The sequence below is a fragment of the Lampetra planeri genome, chromosome 10 (genome assembly GCF_965212315.1).
Source record: "Lampetra planeri chromosome 10, kcLamPlan1.2.h2, whole genome shotgun sequence".
In the NCBI taxonomy this organism is placed as follows: Eukaryota; Metazoa; Chordata; class Hyperoartia; order Petromyzontiformes; family Petromyzontidae; genus Lampetra; species Lampetra planeri.
The window spans coordinates 11952180-11979645 of record NC_136116.1 but is presented as its reverse complement, the minus strand read 5'-3'; the positions used below and the strand labels follow the sequence as shown (position 1 = coordinate 11979645).

Sequence of the window (27466 nt, the reverse complement as noted above, 5' to 3'; positions counted from 1 at the left end):
TTGCACAGTCTACGTCCACGAGCCCGTTGATCGATTCTGCTAAGCGCGCAAAGGCTCAATCCTCCTCGAAAATGTACGAGACGGTAAACCCATCCAGGGGCCAGTTGCCTGGAACTCTGAATTGCTGCTGCCGTGTTGCCGAGAACATCCACGTGGTTTTCTTTTGGAGGAAGCAAAACATTCCCAAGCCCCATCACTCGAGTGTTTTTCATTAGGGTTTTCACCTGGGTATATTCAGGCTCGACTGTAATATTTGTGCGCGATGGCCACATTTTATAGCGCCACTGTAAGTCCTGGCCGTTTGATCAATCCTGCAATTAGTGTCATTCCCAGTACATGTTTTGAATCCACAGACATGGTAAATAATTATCGCGAGGAAATGTGCAGCCTCCAGGCACACAAAGGAAACCTGTTAGGCATTACTTGAAGGGTCCAATTTTTACACAAGTAACTTTCCACCCCCCCCTCCGCCTTCCCCTGCCCTCCCCCTTTCTCTTCTCCTCCGTACATGTGTCTCCTGCTGGGTGCAGACTTGGCAAACGCACACGGCTTGGCTGTCGACTGGATATCCGGGAACCTTTACTGGACCAGCTACGACGCGAACAAGAAGCAGATCAATGTGGCTCGCATGGACGGCTCCTTCAAGACGGCTGTGTTGCAAGGGCTGGACAAGCCCCATGGGCTGGCGCTGCACCCCATAAAAGGGTAATGGCCACAACGCGAATGGAAACAACGCGCGAATTAAAATATTTGGCACGCCATAAAATTCCTGCCAGTCCCCCGTTACACAGCAGATGGGCGGCGTTACTGTGCATACATTACCACTGGCAAAGGCCACGACAAAATGGGGTGATTTTTTCGATTTGGCAGGTTTTACCTTTTACAATGGTAAAAAAAATGTTTGTTTTAGTGGTAACAACTTCTCGGGCCTCAAAGCAAGAATGACATGAGTTTGGTTTCCGACTCGGGCACCTTTCTGCGTGGAGTTTGTATCTCTCCCCCTGTTGTTCTGCATGGGATTCCTCTGGGTTCCTCGGTTTCGTGACATACCTCGTAGAAAAAACTAATCAATCAATCTTTTTTTTACGTGCCAATATCGCCCTCAATAAAGTAAGCATCACAGTGCACATTACAACAGAACGGGAACGGTACAGGGGCATAAATCATAAATGTTTGTTATGTTTCAGCAGTAACATCCTAACTTTTGACACTGAGTATAGTCCTGCCTCTTTATCTAAATCTCAAGCAATAATTGTAATTATTTTTAACCAATTTTGTTTGCATTACTTCCCTGTTCTGTTATTCTGCCAAGCTGCTGTGCAGGATTCCTGGTGCTGCCAATGAAATCCGACATGATATGCAATGCCGGCTCATGTTGTGGTTAAATCAAAATCACATGGTTTAGGAGCGCTTCACTTTACACAACCAAAGTTTGCAGTGTGCTGATTTTAGAGACACTTTCATGTTTCAGTGTCAAAGAAAGTTAAACTGTTCTAGAAATGGAGCATGTGTACTGACGAGGGGAAAAGAACACGCTTGTAGAGTTGGCACAGAACCATGGGCTCATTTGTTGAATCAAATAGCAGTCCTTAACAAATATACTACATCTGCAATTGCCTGTTGGCTAGCAAGCAGCACTCCTGTGAAATATTTACTGAGGAGAATTGATTTTATTTTTGCTGTTAACACCACGTAAGATGCCTCTATCAATTGCTCTTTTGGAATATTTCTAAGGAGATAATTTCAATATTTTTAAACCTGAATGTAAATGGTCATTCTAATTGGTGCTCGCTAAAAGCATTTGCACCAGCAGTTTATAGGAATATTCAGGTTTTTTTTGCATGAACACAAGTCTGGTTATGAATTTGTATTTGTGAGTGGATGCATGCATATGTGAGCAGATGTGTACATATGTGTGCGTGCGTTTCTATTTTCAGAAAGATGTACTGGACAGATGGTGACACCATCAATGTAGCTAACATGGACGGAAGTGAAAAAGCTGTTCTCCACAACCAACAGAAAGGCCCTGTTGGTGAGTGCTCCTCACAGAGACACCCTGCCTGGATTCTTGTCTTTTGCACTGTCATTGGCTTTCCAGCCATTCATCGGCAACATTGGACTCTGTTTGAAGCATTTCCCAGGTGTCTAGCAAACTAAAAATGATGATGCATGAACCAAGATTTTTGGTGGTCTTCAAAAACTCTGCATGTTATTGTGAGATAAATATGCAAAGTTAATGCTGCCTCGTTTAATGAGTTGCACAAACCATGTGGTGTCTTTTTGAAACTGCTTATAAATACATACTTATTGATATGGCTTTAAGGAGGGCGGAGGGTTGGTTAAGTAAAGCAGTGAAAACACGTGATAATTGTGGGGAGCGGTAGCTCACTGAGCTTGAATCCAGAAACCGGAGTTCAACTCCCAACCATTGCTGACATCAGTATTGAGTTATATCTGATCCCGTCCTGGGTTCCCCCTGTTCACCAGCCATTAGCGACCAGCGTGGTGAAGTATGGTCAAACAACCCCCGTGAACCTTAGAGCATGGTTAGGCCTTGGTTCATTAGTGAACTACCTTCGAGAAATACGTTAGTAATTAGTTTAATACAAAGTTAATGCTACTGAACATAAATTAAGGCCAAAACATTTACTGTGATTCACTTCAACACATAAACTGTTGGATTTGCATTTCTGTGTATGCCATCAATGGCTGTAAGAGATGTCCTGCAATAGTGACAGTATGTACCTTTACATATATAACTTTAATATTTTCGTATTAGCTTTTTAAACCAGCGAAGTGACAATCTGCTTTGTTGTTAGACGCAAAATAAAATGAAAGTGCATTTGTAGTGAGTCCAACTGGGAGCAACACTATTTATTCAGTAACTCAACATAACAAAACACAACCTACACTTGGGTGTTGAATGCTCATCTAGCCACGCTACGGCAGAACTAGACATGGTTCGCTATCCCGGACCACAAGCTGGGTCCCGGACCGCGTGGCGAGAGGCTTCTTTTACCCGACGTGGATCTTCATCACCAGCAACACGAAGAACCTCGAGCCCCTCACGGGGCCCGTTATATCGGCCTGGGCTGGGGCTGGCTCCGCCCCTCGATCCGCCCACCTTCTAGATCTCTCGAGCTCTTTCCCGAAGGCTCCTGAGAGCTCTTTTATACCACGTGACCGCCCAGTGCCCCCCCCCCCCTCCAATATCATTCGGTCACGTGTCGGTAGGTCAACCAGCGTATCATGCCCAACGTAACCCTGGCTGGCTGATATTCCCTCTAGCTCCATCACCGGGAGCCCGCACCGCACACTGTACGTGGTGCCTCCGCGCTGACCAGCGCTCACCCAAGCCCCGCTAGGGCTAGTGCTACGCCCAGTAAGCGGGCTGCTCGTAATGCCAACACACTATCCGCCGTGGCTTCGTAAGCCCGGCACCACACAGTGACAATCACAGTCACTACACATTGAATAAAAACTAAAATACTTGATTTCAGTGTCGTCACTCAAGGGGCTTAACATAAAGCTGGCGTTCAATTTCTGGTCAAGGCTAACACCAGTGGCGAGCAATATCACTGATGTCCCTCCTCCCCCCTTCAGCACATCTGCACTGATCACGTAGTGAAGTACAGTCAAACAACCCCCACAACTGACACGGTGTGGGTAGGCCTTCATCCAGCAGTGGATTGCTATTGGCCGGGTTATATATGTATGTAAGATTCGAACCATGTCCATCCAGTGGCTACCATTGGCTTCTGGTTGCCGAACAAATACATTGTAAGGTCTCACTCATTACACACAAAGTGCTTTGTCACAAATGAAGCACAAGACCTTGATGATCTCGTCAAGATGCATACACCATCACACCAACTCAGGTCATCCTCGCAGCGGCTTTTGGCTAACCATCGCACAAAGATGGTTACTGCATCGCACGCTTTCAGATGTGCTGCTGCGGCAGTCTGGAACACTCTTCCTTCCGATGTTAGGAATCCACTGGAGCTATGCACTTTTAAATCATCTCGATTGAAAACTAATTTCTTTAGAACTGCTTTTTGTCTTTGCTTTTGTTGCCCTTGCCCGTACCTCCGATTGGCACGGACGGCTGCGTATGGTGCGAAAGGAGGAGTTCAACGTACACAAGCGTACACGTGCGGCATGTGCTTGCGCGCTGCTCTTGTTCGCGCGTTAACGGGGACTTGTTCGCGTGAGCAGGATTGTCCATTGACTACGAGGAGAGCAAGTTGTACTGGATCAGCTCTGGGAACGGCACCATCAACCGCTGTGAGCTGGACGGCTCGGGGCTGGAAATTGTAGAAACGATGAAAAGCAAGCTCACCAAGCCGTCGGCACTCGCCATCATGGGTAACATTGTATTGATTTGTTTTACGTGCCCGTGTTTTTTCTTTTTATAACCCATCAATGTCTGGTCAATAAGAAGTCACTCCTGCTTATTCGCTGTCCCCGTCGGCTGGAATTATTTCACCCATCGCCTGAATGCAACTTGTTCGGTCAATAATCTCAAGGTTCGTAAATAGGTTGCTTTTTCATCTACACAATACAAGTTATTGTATCGTCGTTCATATTCTCCCGTCAACGTTATGCATATGCACACTGTTCACACTGTTTCTGCTGTGTGCAGCTGTTATTGTTGCTGTTCACCCTGTAGCTTCCCACTTTATGTATGTATGTTGCAGTTCTTTCTCACCGTACTTAGCCATCCGTGATAATTAAACAGATGTTATAGTGGCTGCTAAATTCTTTGATTTCATATATGCTCGAGAATTCACTTGTTTCCTAGATCCCTCAACTCCAATCCTCTCCTCAAGCCCTTTCTGTCACAGGGGGGTTACGATATGCATCGATTTACGCGCTTTAGATATTCGCATTTTATTTTCTGCCAGAACTACATGTTCTGGTATGTACATGCACAGCCCGTCATTAATTTGCTGCTGTATGTGAGAGAAATAATAATTATGGTTAATTGATTCATGACACATTTATAATAGACGTTTAATTCAATAAAGATAGCATTACAATTCAAGAAGCGTTAAACAAACATTCAAAGCTCGAAAAAAAAACTGAGGAATTTTAAGTTAATAACCTCTCCTCCTTTGACTTAAAGCTTTCATGACTGCAGGAATTCATATTATTTGGGTCTTTCGGTAAAGTCACGTAGATAGGTTCATGTATGTATGTATTAACCTATCTACGTGACTTTACCGAAAGACCCAAATAATTATACTCTCCCCCTTTTTTTGGGGACAAAGGTAACAGGTGTCAGGGTTCGATCCCGACCCAGATGCCTGTATATTTGGAGTTTGTATATTCTCTCCGTGGACACGTGGATTTTTATCAGGGCCCTCAGGTTTGTCCCTCCACATTTAGAAACATGCGTTTATTGCGGCCACAAATACTCTACATTTCTACGCGATAAGCCACTTCGTTGAGCTATCATTTGTGGCGAGGTCACTTATGAAAAAGAGCTCTGCAGCTCAATGGGACCTTACTTGGTAAAATAACAAAAATGTGTTCCGTTGTTTAGAAAATCGCCTAAAAACAAAAGCAAATCCGTTCACTTTTTCTCGTGCAGGAAGCTATCAATTCAACAACCAGAAAAAAAATGTATACATGCAGGCAGTATACACATGGTTGTACATACGGAAACATGTGTTTCCAAGAGCGGAACAGAAGAGGAATCTCAGCATTTTGCATCTCACAATGACATTGCCATTTTTGTACACATTCTACTCACATTCTCGCAACTGCTATTTGCTTCAAAGAGCTGAGATTATGGCAATTTTTATTTAACCAGCAGCTGTATGGCAGTTTTGTGCTTCTTAAGACGCATCAGTCTAGTATCGCCGCCACTGGCTATTGCTGATATTTGTGAGAGAGGGGTGTGCGATGAAAAGCCCTCACTTTCCCCCTGCAAGATTGAGGGGACATTCTGCACAGCCTGAGAGCAGCAAAAACAAATCCAAGTTGAAGCCTTTTTCCGCAGCTATGGAATATATTCAACACAGATAAAATGCAATGCAGACTGTAAGCAAATTGCAGGTACGTTTTTCTTCTGAAAACCTGTTTTGTACATATCCTATCAAATCAAAAACGTAATTTATTTGTGCTTCCGTTTGCTGAGCTGTAGATGCGAATGCAACTTATTGGATGACCTATTTTTTTTTAAATAGAGATGAAGCAAATCTACGCTTATCTCTACATGAAACAGTGTTCCATAACAGAAGCATACATTTATTGAACATAATTTCATGATGCTGTACAAGCTTCACTGTAATGTTAGCCATACCATATCTAGAGCCTCGGAATACAGTTTTGCCTCAATACAAGTCTGAGCTTATATTGTAAAAGATTTTTCAAATAACATTCATCTTCATTCACATTCCAATTTGACCTATTGCTCACAGTTTTATATGAGCTAGTTCCTTGCCAGGCACTTTCACTGTACACTGCCAGGTGTGACGGTGTTTGTGAGGAAGAGATGTTTGTATGTGTGTGTATGGGGAGCGGTAGTGTAGCGGTCTGCGTGCTGCGCTACGAACCTGGCAACCCGAGTTCGATTCCCACTCACAGCCAACACCAGTAACAATTATCTGAACTGGGCCTCCCCTAGGTCGACCCAGCCTCAAATGAGTACCTGGTGCGGTGTGTAGACATCGCCACCGGGGATTCCAAGGCGGTCGGGCGTGGTGCTGGACAACCACCCCCTCGTGTACCGTTCCGGGCTTCATAGGTGCTTGCTAACAGCACTTGCCCCAACCGTCTGTGCAGGCTATATGGGAGACCTTTGTATTGTTTTCTTTGTATGGGCATCTGTAGCGTAACTGTTAGCGTGTTGCACTACTAACCTGGCGTCCTGAGTTTGATTTCCGCTCACGACCAATAACAGTGGCGATTATCTGAATCGGTCCTGGGCCTCCCCTAGGTCGACTCAGCCTCAAATGAGTATCTAGTGCTGTGTGTAAGCATCGCCACTAGGAAGACAAAGGCATAAAGGGCGTGGTGCTGGCCACCCACCCCCTCGTGTGCCGTTCCGGCCTTCATAGGTGCTTACTAACAGCACTTGCCCCAACAGTCTGTTTCAAGCTATATGGGGGACCTTTGTCTTTGTTTTTTAGGGAGCTGTAGCATCGCAATTATCGCTCTGCATTACGAAATCGACGACCTGAGTCCGATTCCCGCTCACGGCCAACACCGGCGATGATTGTCTCAACCGGTATTTGGCCTCTCCTCGGTCGACTCTGCCTCAAATGAGTGCCTGGTGCGATGTGTAAACATCGCCACTAGGAAGACAAAGGCGGTAGAGCATGGTGCTGTGGCCACCCACCGCCTCGTGTTCTGGGCCGGCATTCAGTGCTGCACGCTAACAGCACTTGGCTCAACAGCCTGTTCAAGGCTATACAATACATCTTTGTCTTTTTGTGGGAGAAGAAGCGTTCCAGACATCTTATTTCATCAAGTGCATACCTAGAAATATTTAATCACTTCATTACATTTTTATTGACTTTGTCTTTGTATTCATTGGAATATTATTTTTCACCGTTCATGGTAATTAGAATTTTTTCTTAATTTATATTACCTTGTGTCCTTTATAATACATTATATTTCAGAAACTGTGGCTTTAATTTTGGATTCAGTAATGGTTAAACCATGTATTCTATGGTTAGTGTGTTTTTTTTACTGGTCATGCTCCAATGAAAATGGCACCAATGTTCATCTGTGAAAGAACAGGAATTCAAATTTTTTTTATAAAAATAAATATGGTAAATTTAATTGTAGCACAGCATCTCGTGTTCTTATTCAGCCTGACCCCAGGGTATTGTGACAGTGAGCACTGAGGTTTGTCATCCTATCACACAGCTCACCATGTGTGGAGCTGTAACGTCTCTAACATGTGTCCATTAACATACCTCGTTGCATCTGTGGTGACTTTATCAGAGCCATATCCTGCATTCCTCGTGCCAAAATGTGATTTTTTTTATTGATTTTAGTTTGCATGTATTAAGAGATTCAGTGACATTTCTGGACAGATAACTTAACTGGTGGTGGTTGTACGCATGTTTGACTTAGGGACGTTAATTTTGGCTTTAGTACCTACGGCATTCAGACAAAAAAACAACACCTCCAGGAAATTCCAAAGACCCGCGGGGAGAGTAGAATGGTTTCCTGGATCCGCAACTTTGTTCTACTTAAAATTCCTGCAGTGTAAGTCACGCGCAGAGCGGCAACTGTTTCATTATTGACCGGGCTTTGATCATCTCTAAGACGTGCAGCAGAAATAACTTATTTGTATTGAATCCCGTAAGTAGTGTTCCCCCTGTATTTTACATTCAGTGTAAAAAAGAAAAAGATCAATTTATGTTATCCTGATGGAACAGGAAAGATTTTCTAATTTCGCTTTATTACACCGGCGTAAATGCTGACCACCATCGGGCAATCCCAAGTTGTGTTAGCAATTTTGTCTGTGGAGCTGCGCTTTGACTCCTCAGAGTAGAATTCATGTCGACATTGATGTGTTACTCTAGGCTCTAATACATGCCATTTCACTCCTTTTTTCATAAACAATTTCTCTCTTCTGCATCTCAGTTGATGGTAGCATTGCTTGTTTTCAACAAAGAAACCTGCATCTGTTGGATTGGACAATCATCCCTTTTCATGGACTTTCTTGGCAGTGGGTGGTAACGTTTCGGTAGCCCAAAGCACAAAATGCGGTGATTGCCAGTGTTTCAAAAGCTCTGTAGCATTGATGATCAATGATTATGGTATTTCTGAAGATTTTATAACTGCAGCTGAAAATATTGTTTTTTTTTTATATGTCCTTTTTCACTTACAGTATCTTGCCTTGATTGTGTGAATTACATTCACGAAATATTTAAAACTAAATATTTTTTAGTATTGAATTCATGTATTGTTTTTCGTGGTTTGTGAAGTACGATCTATGGGATTGTGTTTTTTATGAAGACCAGTAAACATGATTTGTGATGAACATCATCAACCTTGAAATGCATAAGGAGCTTTATGTTTTAATATGTTAATGCCAAGTGCATGGTGCAGAGAGTTTGTGATTGCTGTTAAAGATGTGCTCCATCAACAAGGCGTTCTCCTTTTAGTGACGAAATGCTGACGGGAATGTTTTCTTCAAGTTATGATTTTAATTTTGAACAAAAGAAGGCAATGTTTTTTTTTCCTCTGCAGGAAAAACTGATTATGTCAAAACAGCATTGTAATTGGCTTCAATGCTTGTATTTTCTTTTTAACGTATAAATTGAAATAGAATTGCCATTTATCAGCAGGACTTCTTGCACAATGCTATTATGGTTTATAGCGTGACGGTTGTGTTCAGACAAATGTGATGCGGTCTTGAATGTGAAGGTGGGAGGGAACGTTTGTGCTTAATAGTCAGAACCAGAATCTTTATTTCGACTGGAGGAAGCCCTGAGTTGTTGAAAACATAGACATTTTATTTTCACAAGCACATTTGTCTGCCATATATTATCGTTTTTACACTTCATATGCGCTACACACATGTACCGAGATGTTTGATTTTTTGTTTGATGTTCGCAGTTTCTACGTGTATACATTTCTTGACAGTGATCTGTACCTGAATGATTTATGTCATGCTACATCATAAAGCTTGTTCATTTTTATCCTTTTGATCGGACTAAACGCATTTGAGCAGCCTGATTACTGCACAATTGCACCATCATAACCTGTTTAAAGCTAACCTGATCAGTTGAAATCAGAATTCATGTCTTGTTATGGTTTGCATTTCCTCGTGCAAAATTCTGCTGCTATATACCTGATGCTGTCTAGATTTAGCAAATGAGAATTTACAATGATTATGGGTTTTTTTATAATTTAATATTGTGGATAAAACACATGATAATTTTGAAGATACATTTTCAAATGCTTGGAAGATGTAGGCATGTGCCTCGCATTTTTCTAAATTTGCTAACAGCCCTGATAAGCATACATATATAGTCTGATCTTTTGTAGTGTGTATGTAGGCTGATCTTTTGATCATTTGACTGACCTTTTTGCAAGGCATTCACCTCTTTCTTCCATCGCTTAATGTATTTTTTAGCTTCAGATAATTTGTACTCTGGGAGCTTTTAATGTTGCCCCTCTTACATGCACTTAATTATTTTCGAGTTTGTCCACATTTTCCTACCTCTTCACTTCGATTTTTCATGTTAACTTTCATGTTAATTTTTTTCCTGTAATTAGGTTTGTTATCTTTATAGCTATATCGCAGTATCTCTTGCATCACACCCAGCCTGTAATCTCTCCCTGTGTTACATTTGCTGATGACAGTTGTGTCTGACAATCAAGTGAATGTCATTCCTATTTTTTTGTTCATCTAGACTTTTCCACGTTCCTTTCCGAGATTTAAACTTCTTAAACAATTTGCACATTGCATTCGTTGTCATTGCTGGTTGAAAATCAAATAGTGATTTCCCCATTCAATCTTCACTTTTTCTGAGGGAAAATTGCACACCCTTCACAACCGACATTTAATAACTAAAGAGTGGACTATATTTTCAACTACTTTCATCAATTATACTGAGAAAATGTCTAAAGTCTTGGCTCAAAAAAAAACTTGAGTAGATTAACACTTTGACTAAAACTGCAGTGGCCAACTGGTGTCTCCTGGGCAGCATTGCGGCCTTTTAATCTACCACATGCGGCTCTATCGAAGGGGCATAACGTAGAACGTACTATCACAGTTACAAAGAATAATGAATGTCTCCCGTGCTGTGCCGAAAACTGTCTATATATACTCATATATAGATATATAAACTTGGTTCTTTGTAGAACTCATGGGTACTTTTGGCCCTTGGTCTGTTACCGGTTGACCAACCCCTGGACTAGAAGAATAATAATCATCGTGTAAAGTGGACCAATGTGTGACGCCTGTGCCCCATGTAGGAGAGAAGCTCTGGTGGGCGGACCAGGCCTCGGAGCAGCTTGGGACCTGCAGCAAGCGCGATGGCTCCAACGCAGTCGTCCTGCGCAATTCCACAGCCAACGTGATGCACTTGCGCGTGTACGACCGGGACCTGCAGAAAGGTGGGGGGGGCAGGGGGGGCTGTACCGCAATTAGGCAGAGGTACACGTGTCCGCAGTGGGATGACAAATGTTGAGTTATCTTTGTGGTTTTAAAGTATCAAGTTGTTAAGTTTTATTTTCGACCATCATGGCACCCCACATCTTGTTTTTGTGCATTACTGATGATGCAAATGCTCGTTTATTTTATTTGAAGATTGATAATTATGCAATGTGTGTTTTACAATAATTAATGTGTTTCCCTTTTTAAATTGTAGTTGCGAAATATCCTAACAATATTGTGGATATGAAACTAAATATGTGATAAAAAAAAATGCTTTTATTCCTGCCAATTTGCGCTACCTAGCTGTTTGCTAAAACGAAATGGTAGATGACAATCCATATTGTACTCTATATTTGTTTGTTCTGAAAGATACACTTAATTAATTATTTAAACATTATTTAAGCGAACATTGTTTACATAAAAAGGCGAATTTTGTCTATACAAGTCCGACGACTTCGTCTCTTTAAGCGTCCTTGAATTAAGTTCCAGATCACAGTTCTTAAGACAAATAACCCTTTGTTTCTACAGCCTAACTGAGATTGGGTTAATATATATTCATATTCTTAGGTTTATTCCGATAAAGTCACGTAGGTAAAAAATCAAAATTAATAAAAGTAAAATAAAAATAAAATAAAAATCACGACGTTTCGAAGGCAACACAAGCTTCCGTCTTCAGGTGGAACCGTCACAGCTCGCTTGCTTGATTACACCGTAACAGCACGCTTGCTTTATTACAGCTATTGTGCTTCCGAAACGTCGTGATTTTAATTTTATTTTTATTTAACTTTTATTAATTTTGATTTTTTACTTACGTGACTTTACCGGAAAAAACCTAAGAATATGAATACTTGCAGTCACGAAAGCTTCAAATCTAGAATTAATATATATTCAATGTCATCGAGGAAAGGAAAAGAAGTAACCTAACATCCCAGTGGAGCAGGTGGTGACATGGCCAAACGGCAGCGCGATTGCCACGTGGTGCGTCTTGAGGATCGTGGTTCCAGACCAGCGGACACTCTGGTTAATGCTGTCGGTATATTAATCAATAATAAGACGCGCTACCTCCTTTACTGTGGACATTAAAGAGCCCATCACATTTTTTTTAAGAGTAGGCAATGTGTACTGACATCGTAGTTCAAAAAAACATTTAAGCACATAGCAGCATCGTCCCTCTATTGGCAGGAAAACACAGCTCCTTCAAAATGGCCTTGCGTTTTTTGAACGGCGCAAATACTAAATGTACCGAATCGCTGACAATCACCAAATGCGCACGTTATGCTTTAGTTTCACATGGGCCGCCTTGCTCCCCTCCTGGAGGAAGTCAAAACACGTGGGCATGTTGTGACCACCTTTGCCCCCAGGCACGAACCCGTGCAGCGTGAACAACGGAAACTGCGCCCAGCTGTGCCTCCCCAGCTCGGAGACGGTGCGCACCTGCCGCTGCACGGCCGGCTACAACCTGCAGGCTGACCAGCGCAACTGCGAAGGTTAGGCTGCATTGCATCACCAATTGTGCGGCGCTGTGATCCAGCGAGGGTTGTGGTGGCGTCGCACCCAATTCTTTTCACGGCTCTCCCTCCTTACCCGTGGGGGTTGAGGTCGCTATCTCCTGCCTTGCCCCAAGGCATTTCAGGACAGCAATTTGATTTATTTTCATCTCTACAGGAACTGAGTGCTACCCTTCCTCACACGTGTATAGGTTTTTAGCTAGGTTATTCTGGCGTTCTCCCCCCGTGTATACAAGCTCATGAGTAGATTTGGCCAAAATCTCAATGTAGGACCCACAGAGCTTGGGCAATTGGTGGCACGGGTTCTGGCTGCCTTCCCACTTGTCTGTGGTTTCCCGTACCTCTAAATCATTCTCCCCCTCTTGAGAGTGAACACAAACTGTGTGCAGTACAAATGAGAAATTATTCATACATTTTTATAATTTTTTTCATTTGAGGATTCAAATTTGAATTTGAACACTAAAATGAAGTCAAAAGAATAACGTGCAACCCTTTGCCAATCCGCTGCTGGATGAAGGTCTCTCCAAGCCGTGTCAGCCATGGGATTGGTGAAGCAGTTGTTACCCAGGAGACGGTCACTATCACTCAACACTCGTGTTAACCGTGGCTGAGAAGCGAACTCGGCTTCTTGTGTTCGTGCCACTGCTTTATCGCTGGGGGCACAAGGTTGTAGAAGAATCCATGTTCCTGTGATGGTGCCTTTACGCTCAGCAAAGATGACTTGCGTTCACTGTTTCAGAATGCGGTGCGGCTTATCAGGCACGCTTAATTTTACTGACCAAGGAGAGATGACGGGAATGATTTTTCAACTGTGAGCCCGGGTCTTCCCTTTTGATTTATCTGCTCCCGCTGTTTTCTATGATCTGGTTATCTCTCTGGCTTCCCATGTTAGGGTCAGGTGGTTTGAAGTGTGCTTGTGTCCATGCAAAGCAGGTATCGGAGCCTTCCTGCTGTACTCCGTTCACGAAGGCATCCGTGGCATCCCCCTGGACCCAGCCGATAAGACCGATGCCTTGGTGCCAATATCCGGCACCTCGCTCGCCGTTGGCATTGATTTTCATGCAGGTCAGCATGTTCGACTCAACACGCCAATGTACTCGTACGCTCGCGCACGCATACAAAGACAAACCCACCCTATAGAATATAGATTGTTGGAACAAGTGCACTTAGTGAGCAACTATTAAGGCTAGCATGGTACACGAGTAAATGATATGGCGAGAACTATGCCTTGGTCACAATTGTCTTAGTGCTGATGTTTACACAACTCACCATATACTTGTACGAGGCCGAGCTGGCATAGGGGACCGGTTTAGATAATCGTCAATGATGTTAGCCATGTTCAGGAATCGAACTCAGGCCACCGGGTGCAGTGTATTGATCACTGCACCACTGCTCACACATACACATGCAAATATGAAGAGTAAAAAAAACAAGTATTTTAAAAATTATTTGCATGCACATATATATGTGTATGTTGAACTTCTTTTGCACCGCACGTAGCCATCTGTGCTAATCGGAGGTGCGGGGCTAATCGCAGGTGTGAAAAAAATATGAGAATTGAACGTGGCTGCACATTTTATATCATGGGATTTATTTTCTCTCCAATGTTTCTGTTATGTAGCAAATACGTTGATTGATCGTTGTTTGATATATATATACACAGCAGTCCGATATCGTACACAGGGTGACCTAAATATATAATCCAATATTCGAGAATTATAATTAGATGGAAGTTTGAGCTCAATCCATACATATGTAGCGGGTTCACTTGAGAGACACACTAATTCAGGAGGCAACACGTTAATTTTACGATCACAATGGGGTAACTACATAGCCAGTAACCACCACGGGGTAACTACACACTGCCTGACCCACGATGCCGAGCACGAAGACCGGAGACCGGGGAGAAGACGTAGCACGGCGGGTTCCGTTCCAGCAGACAGCCCCGATGGGACCCCGAGACCTCCCTTTTATGCCCCCCAGTGTGGCCTGGCTCCGCCTTCGGCCACGCCCCCTTCTGGAACTTACCAGAAGATTCTAGGCCATACACCACGTGTCCCTTCGGTCACCTTTGGCCCACATCCTTACCTTGTCCTGTCACGTGCCTTTGCCAGCCAACCAGGCTGCTACCCTGTCAGATGCCCCCTCTCCTCCAGCCACCAGAACCATGCCCCCTAGGGACCCTTTTCCATGACATAGCGTCCCCTGCTGGCAGAGAGGGCTACTACACTCCCAGTTCCCCTCTCAGTAACTGGTGTTCGGCGCCATCGTGACCCATTATATGTCACTACACATGTATAAGTATATATACACACATACACTGGCAGCATGTTTATTTTATTAACTTTTTATGTTACCATCATATCAACTATGCGTTTCAAATTGTAAATGTTTATTCTCAAAATAATTTTCGTTTTTTTTGTGTTATGGACAACCAGTATGAGACGTGTTACATGCACAGTTATGTTTCTTTCCTTCAATTGGACCTATGTATCAGTGCAGTGTGTGTCAATGTTTTGTCCAGGCAACGATACAATCTACTGGGTGGACATGGGATTAAGCAGCATTCACCGTGCAAAGCGAGACCAGACTTGGAGAGAGGACATCATCACCAATGGCCTGGGAAGAGTGGAAGGAATTGCTGTGGACTGGATTGCCGGTAATGGGCATGGGGGGGAAGTGATCAATCGGCAAAAGAAAAAGCAATAGCTTTCTTCCTTCGCAAACGAGCAATAGAAGTCCATCGATCTTCTTCTTCTGTATAGGATTGGGGGCACCGGGGTGGGGGCAGGGGGCTGGAAGCAACAGTTTGTATAGATGTCAGATATCATAGTTTAATGTTAAGGTCCTTCAATCAATCCAAGGCGGCAGTGTACGCTGTATGGATTGCAGCGATACTGCCAGGCCGTGCGTGGAAGGCCGCACTTGTAGGTGATGTGATCTCCATCTGGGGTCCTGAGCAAGTAGTGAAAATTCCACATTTCTGTTGCAGCCCGGCAGATCGCATCTGTGGAATTCCCACGGCGACAAAGTGGCATTGATTTAACCACCCCCCCCCCCCCCCATGGATGAATGTGGTTGAGCTGATCTGTCTGCCGGGATATAAACGCACAACTTGCAACTGCTAGTCAAGTGTTGGAAACACAGCAGTAGGGCATTGAAATCCAAACTTCTCTTTTTAATGAAACTGATGTGATTTCCAACTAATGCCTAAAGGCCACCGTTAATCTGTATTTATATGTTTAATATATTCAAATAACTCTGAAAGGATTGCCGAGCATTTTATAGCTAAAGGCTGTCTTGCATGCAGTCACATGAATTTTTAATCTACGTGTGATGTTAGAACTGCATTGTTCGACATTATTACCTATTTTGACATGTAATCCTGTCTGATGTAGGTCACATCGAATATCCTGTTTGAATGAGACTCCTCAGTCTGTGGCCAGTGAAAGTATCACAATGTCTGGCAATGTAATGGAGCAGGATAATACATCCAGCCTGCCGAATTCCCATTTGGAAGCCCTACTTTAGATGAGGTTCATTCCAAAAAAGATTTTTTTTTTCATCAGAGTAATCTAAATCCAATTGATTCACAGTAATTATAATTGATTCGAAAATACTATACCTAATCCTAATTGATGAACATGACTCAACGCCAAATTGCCTGTGTGTTCAGTGACTTGTTTTTTTGTAAAAAAAAAGTATTCTTTCTTTTTGTGCACAAACACAATTGGTAAATGTTGACGCATTTGAAAATCTTTCCATTATTGTGCAGGTGCTTTTTGTTTAAACATGTATTATACAATTATATAAATGATGTCTGTACATTACACAATTTCTATACTGTGTGATACCAACATGGTTGTAGTATTTATATATAAAAGTCAACATTAGGATTGCTAAGTCAACAATCCAGCTGTCAATATCTTACACTGCAGAACATTGGTATGTGATTGGTATTGGTGTTGTTTTACACTTGCCATTATCCTGCCCAAAATAGTCACCATAAGGAATGGGCACAACATTGATTTAATTAATCTAGAATGTTGAGACAAAAGATATCCTCCAAAGTCCATAAACCTCAGTCACAGGCAATCTAATCCACAGTCGGTAAAGATAATTGGTTTTATCAATGTGAGGCATTGAATACAGTATGTAGCAGAATAATAAACATGGTGTATCTGCTTTTTCCCGCTAAATACAAGGTTCTGAGGCCTAATTTTCAGTGTACTTTGCATCGCAGCTTGTTTTTGACACTGTTGATCTTTCATTTTCTACAGCTGCCTGATAAATTCTGTGAGGGAAAGTAAATATATAGTGTGATATCTTGCAATGTTAATTCAGCACACCCCGTAGGATACCATTTAAATGTATAGCCCCAACGTGTGAAATTTGTTATAGAATACATTACAAAATGAAATGTAAAAAAAAATATGTACAAACAATAATTGCCTTCATCTAAAAGCTATTTTCACTTACATAATTAAAAATAAAATGCAATTTTCTTCCTCGTAGGTAAATAAAATACATTTCAATGTTCCCCACGTGACCCAGGTCACCACTGAAAAAAGAGCATTTACATTCCAATTGGAATTCGCATGCTCAGGGTAATTGAATAAACATTGAAAACAAATCCGCAAAGCAAATGTGATATTTCTGTTAAACCATCTGCTGCTGCTGCATGCATCTGTGTGCTCAGGAAACATCTACTGGATTGACCAGGGCTTTGACGTGATTGAGGTGGCCAGATTAAACGGCTCCTTCCGCTACGTGGTCATCTCGCAGGGGCTGGATAAGCCCCGGGCCATCGCCGTGCACCCAGATAAAGGGTGAGGGAACGCGTTGGCACCTTTACAGCGAGTGGATGTACTGCACTGTGCGTTCTCGAAATGCATTGGCTGTTATTTCTTACCTTCGTAGCCGAAAAATATTTCGGGCAAATTTACTCAAAAATAATAATATAAATGCCAATGTTGTTGTTATTATTATTCTTTTCTACAATAACACATTTTTCACAGCAGATCTAAAACAATACATGTCACCACTGAACACGTCACATGCATGGAATAGTCACATTAGATTGCCAATTATGCTTGAATCGGGCAAATAAACATCTTCATAGCACAGGAGTATCTCAGTAAACCTATCTTGCGGCTATTTTAGGTCCCATGTTTATACTTGTGTATAAAAAATAAAAATGCATATATTCGACATTTTTGTTGAAATAAACCTTAGTTTTAATATAATGCCTACTTATATTCACTCATATTTTGTATGTATAGTGTTCTATTATACAGCATGTGTATTGCTTCAAATGAAATGTACACACTCTAAATAGAAATACATTTTAATCTATTAACCGTTGGGCCTTTTGGATTGTTGTTTTACAGCAGTATTTGTTTGTGCCTGCCATACTTCTGGGCAAATTGTATAGATGCTTAACTAAATGTATTTGTCATAATTCTCCATGGCAGTGCTTAATTATATTTACTCTCAATATGAAGCTACCATTAAACATTGCACAATTGTTTTAAACATAAAGTGAGCCCAAATTGATTGCTACATATATAAAATAAATTGGTAAGGCAAATATATAATGTACAAACAACATCTTGAAGTCTAATCTTTTTAATCAGTTTATCAAAAAAGCTTTGCTTCATTTGTAAAAAAAAACGTAATAAGATGTTGTTTCATTTATATGCATGAGTATTGTCACTATTAAAATCGTTTTGGAGGCATGTTAAAGATACCACTATAGATACATACATTGGAGCAAAGATGTAAATGGCATGCGACTGTACCTTCCATCTATGACGATGCACATGCCTGGTATTGCTGTGAATTTATTGTTTAGTTCCGTGTGAGAATATGAACTGCCTTTGGTGACAAATCTATGATCTATGAATTTTTTAATTACGTTGTTTTTTGTGTGTGAATAATAGAGCCTGCGATATTAAGATACTACTCACAGTACCCTCTAGCAATCTATACTTTGTAAAGCTGTCATTTGCCAGTGGAATATTTAATCTCTGTGTATTCATGAGAATTTCTCATTATCCACACCTTCAGAAATTTGCGATGAGAATTTTAAAAGTGTGCCATGTAACAGTGCGCTAGAATTTGTCCTGTATGTGTCTGTGTATGCCACTGGACCTTATCTTGTTTTATTGTTATTAACTTTTATCTTGAGAGCTGGATCAATCTTGATTTGAAGCTTTCGTGACTGCAGGAATCCATACTCTTTGGTTCTTTCGGTAAAGTCACATAGGTATAAAATAAAATAAATCACGACGTTTCGGGCGCAACACAAGCGTCAACACAAGCGTCCGTCATCAGGTGCCTTCTCACCTGATGACAGACGCTTGTTTTTGCGCCCGAAACGTCGTGATTTCTTTTATTTTATACCTACGTGACTTTACCGAAAGAACCAAAGGGTATGGATTCCTGCAGTCACGGACGCTTGTGTTGCGCCCGAAACGTCGTGATTTATTTGAGAGTTGGAGTACAAGGCTCGACGTTGCACTGACGTGTTTATCCGCTGTTTGATAGGTACCTCTTCTGGACTGAGTGGGGCCAGAACCCTCGCATTGAGCGATCCCGTTTGGATGGAACGGAGCGCACTGTCTTGGTCAATGTCAGCATCGCGTGGCCCAATGGCATCTCTGTCGATTATGAGGTCAGTCTCCCCAAGTGAGGCAAAGAGTTATTATTTTATTTTTAAGGTAATGATTTTAATTGTTATTATTCTTCAGTAATCTCTCAACTAAATATCGTGGCTACGTTCGCCATTGAATCCGCCAAACAAGAGAGCATAGAAATTCAGGTGATATTGGTGGAGCGTTACAACTTCATCGTCTGCTTGTTAATTGTATATTTGCTGGCTTATTTATTCATCGATCTGAGTCATAGTTAAGGTAAATGGCATCAGTCAGGCAGCAGGCAACAGCTGTTCTTCAATCTTAGATCAATATTACATTTCCCTTTAACACCCAGTTACAGTAGGAGCTTATTCATGGAAACCTTTATTTTGTAGATTTTGTTTGCAATGTTTTCACCTCCGTTGATTTTCATTTAAAATCGCTAATATCTGAGTATTCTAGAGGATGGAGCTTGCGCTCTACAGACTGCTACATTGGCGTCAGAGTTAGCGCCTTGCGAATGTGAATTCGTCAGGACAGCTCTGCCCTGTGGATACATGCTTGAGCAGGTCTGTGATTAAGCGCCCTGTCAGGTGGCATAGACTAATGGCCATTTTGCGTGTATAATTTATACATCCTCACTTGAAATGGTCGTTTCTAAATAATTAAATATACCCCTGCTTATAAATCTGCATGATGCACGCAAGTGGCCGACTTGGTGGCATGTTCATGGAGGTGGAGGCTAGAAGGGGGCACGTAGCTGCCAATTTACTGTGGGCTTTCTGCTGACATTGGCGACTGGGATTTCAGCACGGACGCATCCAGCAGTAAAACCAAAAAATGTCAGTGTGCCCTTACATTTTGAGCTGCACGCGGCGACTTTAATTGGACGGCAGGGGGGCGTTTTGGTAGTACTTGTGCATCACAGCTAAAGGCCCATGGTTTGGTTGCTGGCTTGGGCGTCGTTCTGTGTGTGGAGTTTGTCTGTTCTCCCCCTGTTCAGCCTGTGTTTCCTTTAGGTTTCTTGGTTAAAAACACAATATAAGTGGTCTTGGCCAAACATGCGAATGATTAAACATTACATGTGAATTACTGAATTGGGATAACACGCAGCTACATGTCCCCTTCTTTTGAAAACTTGGCAGTACCACCCTGAAAAATTGTCTTGAGATACTGTGAGGATTTTCTGGGCAACCAAGCATACTAATATAATAATTCCTCTGGTTTTTCACTCTGTCCCTTTCATAAAGGTTTCATTATTGAAGCACACTGAACGTACGTTTGAATTCAGACAATCTATTTTTCTGTAGTTGAAAAGGTTCCCTCCTTTAAGCACCTGCAGACTTCACCAGACTATCCCGAACGACAAAATAAGTTCCGACATTGTCAGCGACCGACCATTCACTGCTTTGCGGTTGCATCATCACAGTGGCGGTCAATGCCAGCCTTGATGCGGTGTCAACCTCAAAAAAATGCCCCCTAACATTGGAGACCACCAATTTGTCCAATTTAAACTCGCATGCTTGAATACTGCCAGTGTTGGGCTCTTTTGTAATAATTTGTAACTGCCTACAGATATGGATTTCTTATGTTCTGTCCCCCAAAATGGCTGTGGTGTTATTCCTCTCACGTCCCACTGGACAGGAGGACAAGCTGTACTGGTGCGATGCCCGCACAGACAAGATCGAGCGCATTGACCTGGAGACCGGAGAGAATCGGGAGGTCGTGTTGTCCACCAGCAACATGGACATGTTCTCCGTGTCTGTCTTCGGAGACTACATCTACTGGAGTGATCGGTAAACAAACCCTGACCTCTTTTTCAAAGACGGGCAGAGATTTTTTATCAGCAACGTAGTTGATATCTGTTTGCTACTGGGTTTATTTATTATACACAGTGCGTAAACCGGTCTTACCAAATGCATACATCGGTCAAGCCCATTTTTATAAATTCCATCAGCATGCAGATTTTTTTTTCATTTGCATGATATTTTTTACCTGATAAAATAAATATTATTCGCATGGATCTCGCATTAAGCTGCTTAGACTCTATTATGTACGTTGCAAAACATCGAATCAAGCTTACTACATTATGTCAGCATGATAATAATAATGTTTATTACATTATAGTGCTGTTATCATTGTAAACATGGGTAGACATCTCGATTTAAAGCTTTCGTGACTGCAGGGATTCATCTTCTTGGTTCTTTCGGTAAAGTCACGTAGAAGGGAAGTAATAAAAATAATAAAAATAAAACATAATAAAATAATTTTCACGACGTTTCGGTCACAACGCAAGCAGCCGTCCTCAGGTGAAAACCAGGTCTGTCGGGAAGACAGCTGAGGACGGCTGCTTGCGTTGTGGCTGAAACGTCGTGAAAATTATTTTATTATGTTTTATTTTTATTATTTTATTACTTCCCTTCTACGTGACTTTACCGAAAGAACCAAGAAGATGGGTAGACATCGCTTCATGACGTTCTCTATGGGCGTAGGCGAAAAGCAGCACTGCGGGGAGGCGAGCACACGTAGCATTGCAGGCATGGAACGGGTGTTCAAGCACAGAGACCCATCCCTTTTGGTGGCTAGTTTGCCCAACCTCTGAATAATGACTGCTGAGAGGTTTCATGTCACCTGTATGTATGCATGTATGTTGAACACCATATGTAGGCAACCGGGCTAAAGCTAATCCGTTTCTAACAAATACCAAGACAAAGCTCCCCGTATAGCCTTGACAGACTGTTGGGGCTCGTGCTATGAGCGAGTAGCACCTATGAAGGCTGGCATGGCACAGGGAGCGGGTGGATGACCAGCACCACGCCTGGCCGCCTTTGTCTCCCTAGTGGCCATGTTTTGCACACCGCACCAGGTGCTCGTTTAGTTGACCTCGCGGAAGCCCAGGACGAGTTCAGATCATCAGCTGTGAGCGGGAATTGAACTCGGGTTGCCAGGTTCGCTAACCACTGCATTACCGCTCCCCAAATCCATATATATCACACACGCACCATTTAGCATTTCTCAAGCACGCTGAAAAAACGAGGCGGCTAAGCTGAGCCCAGTGAGTCATGTTATGGGCCACTGACTGATGGCTGTCACAACAAGTAGTCTTTGCACAATATAAATGTGGCTTTGTGCATCGTCAAGGCCACCTGAGCCATGGGTACAGCTATTGCGTGAAATGTATTTTCGATATTTTACGTACATACAATATACTGCACTACTAAAATGTATTATGCGGTATGTTTGTGCAGCCGTTTTTCCCAGTGTCTTAGCCAATCCACGCAACATATACACACACACACAAATGGAATTGATTCATTGTGACTGAAACAGTTTGGTAGGCTTTCTTATTATTATTTTTGATCTCCCATGCGATGTAAGTGTGTACAGTCTACACTTAATGTTGTATTATTGCTGACCTGCTGTATTGATATGCTAATAGAGGCTGCGCTGTGTGGGCTACGGTGTTTTACTGGCACGAAAATGGGCATTGAAATGAAGTTGGCTCGGTGAGAGTATGAGGATCATCCAGTATACTCTTTTGATTTATAGGACCCATGCTAATGGCTCCATCAAGAGAGGCAGCAAGGAAAATGCCACAGATGTGGTGGCCCTGAGGACTGGTATTGGCGTGCAACTCAAGGATGTGAAAGTCTTCAACAAGGAGAGACAAAAGGGTAATGCCTGACCTTTATCACGTTTTACGCGGTGGAAAATTATTTCTTGGCGCCAAACATTTTCTTATTTGTATTTTATTCCTCCACGAATCGTATGAATGATTTTTTTTTAAATCCCACAACCCCCCAGTAGCAATACCACACTGCTGGGTGGTATCCAAAGTGCTATTAGCACTTGCTTAATATCTTAACAACAATCTTCACTGTAAAATACATTTTATTTACTCAAGCTTTCCACTGGATTTTGTGTTAACTCCATGGGAAAAAAATATGGCAGTTGAAAATATGATAAAATTTGCTGCAAGTGGAAATGCACTGAATTGTGAACAGAGTCAATCATGGTACTTGCTGTGTATCGTGCAGTGGTGATCGAGGTAACCAAATAACAGCAATATTTCTTTTTTTTTAAATCACAAACATTTTTGTGGCATTCATTGTGCTATTTATATATCAGTTCATGCCTCTATTTGACCCCTTACTGAAATACATTATTTATAAAGGTGACAATACGATTGATTTAATTTGACATTTGTTTCGGTATGGTCTGCAGCACAATTGCTCCTGTATGCATATGCATAATCCATTACTGAATGCGTACGCACCCACTGCATCACATTCTGATTAACATCGCAAAAACATCATGCATAATACTCTATCACTTACTAATCAGGTACAATGCAGTACTTCCTCAATTGCCATGCAGAGTTATGCATATACATGTATGTGTATAGATATCACTGAATGCCTTTATTGCCCATAATTCCATATCATATTACCAAATTAGATCCGTCACATCTTGGCCAACCGTTATTTGTTACTAACGTGGCCCGAAATGCAATAAGCCCTATTTTACGCGATGGTCATTTATTTTATATTACATTTTTAATCAGGTCTCAAGTTACCTTAGTTATGACATTATATGATTGATGATTGCATGCACATAAATATGTATAAACACCTGGTTACATAGTATATGGTTATTATAGAATGTCAAATAGAATGAGGCAGCTTCAATCCACATATCAGCTTTGTAATGGCAGATTGTATACTCTGCTTGATTTTTTGCTTGACTTATAAAGATGACCTTTGGTATTGGCCATTTAAGCAGAATGGCTGCGTGATTGTGCTCAATGCTGAATTGAGTCTCTTTTTTTTTTTATCCACAATTGCAAACTCTCTTCATATCCTCATCCACATCATGATAGTTTTGAAGAGTAAATGTAACAATTGCAATAATTTTGGTGGTATAATTTAAAAATTGAATATGGGACAATGTCAGAGTAATCTTGATATTGTGTTTGCGTGATTTTCCTGCCCTTTAATATATAGGATGATATGTATTTTTTAAGAATCTTGAATTACAAAATCAAGCATTTGCACTGCTACATTTTATGCAGCTTCAAATATATTGAAGCATCTCTCAAATTGGCATATTTTACGAGTTGTTAATTTGGATATGTAGTAATGCAAGAGCTCCCATCACCTCTTTCAAATGGATTTAATGAGTTTATTTAAATAATGTGTGCCATGCTGAATTCATATACCAGTCCTTGTACTGAATATCCAATATTTTACCCATATATTGTTATTTCACAAGCCTGATGGGCATACCACATATCATGTGCAATTTTCTTCATTGCTTTAGAGAATGAGGCACACTTAGCCGCATCATTTATGAAAATCCATGGTGATGACTACAAATATTAAAAGGAAAGAGGCTTGATATGTCACGGTGGTGACGAGGCAGTGAGGCTGCATCTGAGACTTACACAGTAGAACTCCCACTATTGAACAAAGAATTAAAATGCACCAGTCCTAAATCACGAATACAATAAATAGCCTGTTCTCATTACCCTTCCAACAGAATGGCTGCAGGATAGAACATGCCTTAAAGGACATACCTAATAGAACATGCTAATACTGCTGTCTTCAATCTTGATGAAGGGTTATCAGCGGAAACAATAATTAACTCGTATATTTTGGTCTGACTGTCATTGCAATGCCCTTGTGCTACGCCTGTTTGGGCCTTCTTTTCTCGAAACCACCTTGATGTATTATCATTTCGTTTTGATTGCACAACAATAATTACGTTTTTTTTATTTTTATAATGTTGCATTTACTGCTTTGCATAATGTTTTATTCACTAGACGGTTACGTACAAACATATATGCTTGTTATTTTTAGTGCCACGGGAGTAATTTTACCATCTGCCCCAGCAGTAAGTTTAAACTTTGCAATATGAAATAAAATAAAAACTTTTTAGTAAGAGGTAAAGGTGCAGCTCTGAAATTTCTTGGTCACTCCGATGATTGGCAGAACAGCATCCACTATAGGGAGGGCGAGAGAGGCCCTCTATAGGGCATTTGGCCTCTTTCACACTGGCCATAGTTCTTTGAAGACGTGGGAGTGCCCACACTTTCCCCTACCACACGCGACCTGCCAACGGACTAACTGTGGTCTACCGATTTATACTGCTGGGTGTACAGAGGCATGGGGTATGTCAGAACCTTGCCCATTGCTTCAACTGCCACACCAGGGGAACAATTCTGCGACCTCTGGATTGCAATCCCAGTGAGCCAACCATTACACTGCAGCAGCATCCCCATCATTCAGTACGAGACAATAAACATATCGCTGACTTGACAATAATATTTAGAATGACCATCCGAGCCCGCCTGGCTAGTGTGCATAACATGATCCGTATTTGTTTTTTTTGGGGGGTGGGAGTCGGGTCACCATAGTACGTCGTTGACAAAGATAAGGATTCTAATTGGCCAATGTATTACCGAAAACGTTGACCCCGTTTCATCCCACCACCATCCCACCCGAGCAGGCACAAACGTTTGCGCCAGGAAGAACGGCGGCTGCGAGCAGCTGTGCCTGTACCGCGGCGAGGGCCGCCGGATGTGCGCGTGCGCTCACGGCCTCCTGGCGGAGGACGGTGTCTCGTGCCGCGACTACGACGGCTACCTGCTCTACTCGGAGCGAACCATCCTCAAGAGTGTGCATCTCTTCGACGAGCTCAATCTCAATGCGCCGGTGCGTGTGCGGCAGCCCCCCCCCCCGGGGTCTTTTGTTTGACGCTTTCATTAACTTGGGTATTTCTGTAATGGAATCGATAACGGTGGGAGCGGCGGTGAGGATTTCACGTGAGTCTTTGCAGACTTTCACCCGCCACGCCACAGTTGTAATGTGTGGGTGTTTTATCTTTAATTGCTCTTTTGAAAGGTGAACGATCGTCTGCCACCTCACTAACTGGGAGCCAATGCATTTGAGATTCTTAACTGTTAGCTATGCAAGTGTGTGTAATATGTAGATGTATGTTTGCTTATATCTAGCATAATACACATCTTACAATAATTGTATATCTCTTTGAAAGCTATGTGCTTTAGCTCAAATATGGGCATCATTTCTAAGCTTTGCAGGTATCATTTATTTACTTCCCAGATTTTATACAAAGGATAGAATGTGGTTTCTGTGGGTTCTCATAGTTAAATAAGACTTCATTGTTATAAAAAAAAATATGTCCAATAATTGTTTTACATGACATTCTTAGCATAATAATTGGAAATATGGTTGAATAAAAAATATATCTCGGTGTTAAACAACCTTGCTTTTTTCAGAAGATTAAAGGTCACATGTAGTGCGTGCAATTACTCTCATCAGCCATTCGCTTACTAATGTAAAAATGCTATTTCAGCTGAAGAAAATGCATTCCCTGACGTGCAAAAAGAATGGCAAACCATAATCCTCATTGCAATCTTATGTCTGCAGTTTTTTTTTATTTGTCATGACATAGCCCAAAGGTAGGCACTTGTCGCAGAGGTTCAAATCGGTCAGGCCCCCCTGGCTAATACTGCAGGTGTATTAACCGCAAAATACATGCCTGCTTCAGAGTGAAGTTTAAGGCTCCTGTTATGTAATTCTAAAATTGTAGGCTGTGGTGTCTTGGTCTAAAATTTGCCAAATTTGAAAAGTTACCTGCAAATTACTCCATTGGAATTATGCACGGGCAGCATCCGCCCCCCTACTGTCAAACAACTGCACACTCTATTTGTGAAATTTCGTACCTTCCGTGATAGCCCTGCGCCGTTAGAATTGCACGAACAAACCGAATGTTCTCGTTATGCTTACGACTCGCTCATCCTTCGGTGCCCGGAATACATTTAAAAACATTTTTGTTGCTGTCAATTTTTCAAACGGACGTCGTCGATGTTCCGATTGGCGCCAGGTGCGGCCCTTTGAAGACCCGGAGCACATGAAGAACGTCATCGCGCTGGCCTTTGACTACGGCTCGGGACCACGCCCCACCTCGGGTGGCGTCCCTTACCGCCGGCGCAGGATCTTTTTCAGCGACATCCACTTTGGGAACATCCAGCAGCTCTTCAATGATGGAACTGGCCGAAGAGTCATCGTGGAGAGTGAGTGTGCCACGAGTCACTGCTTGCTGCAGTGCCTTGCGTGCCAGCACCCATGAGGCCACGGGTCCACCACCTATGCGTACGAGTCATTCCGCAG

General features: G+C 42.1%; 1 protein-coding gene across 3 annotated transcripts in view; it reads left to right on the top strand.

Moving 5' to 3' along the window:
• The window catches only part of LRP1 (LDL receptor related protein 1), a 263658-nt gene that overhangs the window by 170293 nt on the left and 65899 nt on the right, over positions 1-27466 (top strand). For 2 of the 3 annotated variants that reach the window (XM_078598338.1, XM_078598336.1), the window contains exons 30-42: positions 531-705; positions 1938-2032; positions 4216-4365; positions 10948-11088; positions 12490-12615; positions 13567-13701; positions 15161-15295; positions 17336-17465; positions 19186-19312; positions 20919-21070; positions 22824-22948; positions 25782-25987; positions 27180-27369. In XM_078598338.1, the coding sequence (XP_078454464.1) occupies positions 531-705; positions 1938-2032; positions 4216-4365; positions 10948-11088; positions 12490-12615; positions 13567-13701; positions 15161-15295; positions 17336-17465; positions 19186-19312; positions 20919-21070; positions 22824-22948; positions 25782-25987; positions 27180-27369 (1887 nt within the window). The remainder of the gene's footprint in view (positions 1-530; positions 706-1937; positions 2033-4215; positions 4366-10947; positions 11089-12489; positions 12616-13566; positions 13702-15160; positions 15296-17335; positions 17466-19185; positions 19313-20918; positions 21071-22823; positions 22949-25781; positions 25988-27179; positions 27370-27466) is intronic. The other variant, XM_078598337.1, reaches the window with a different exon arrangement.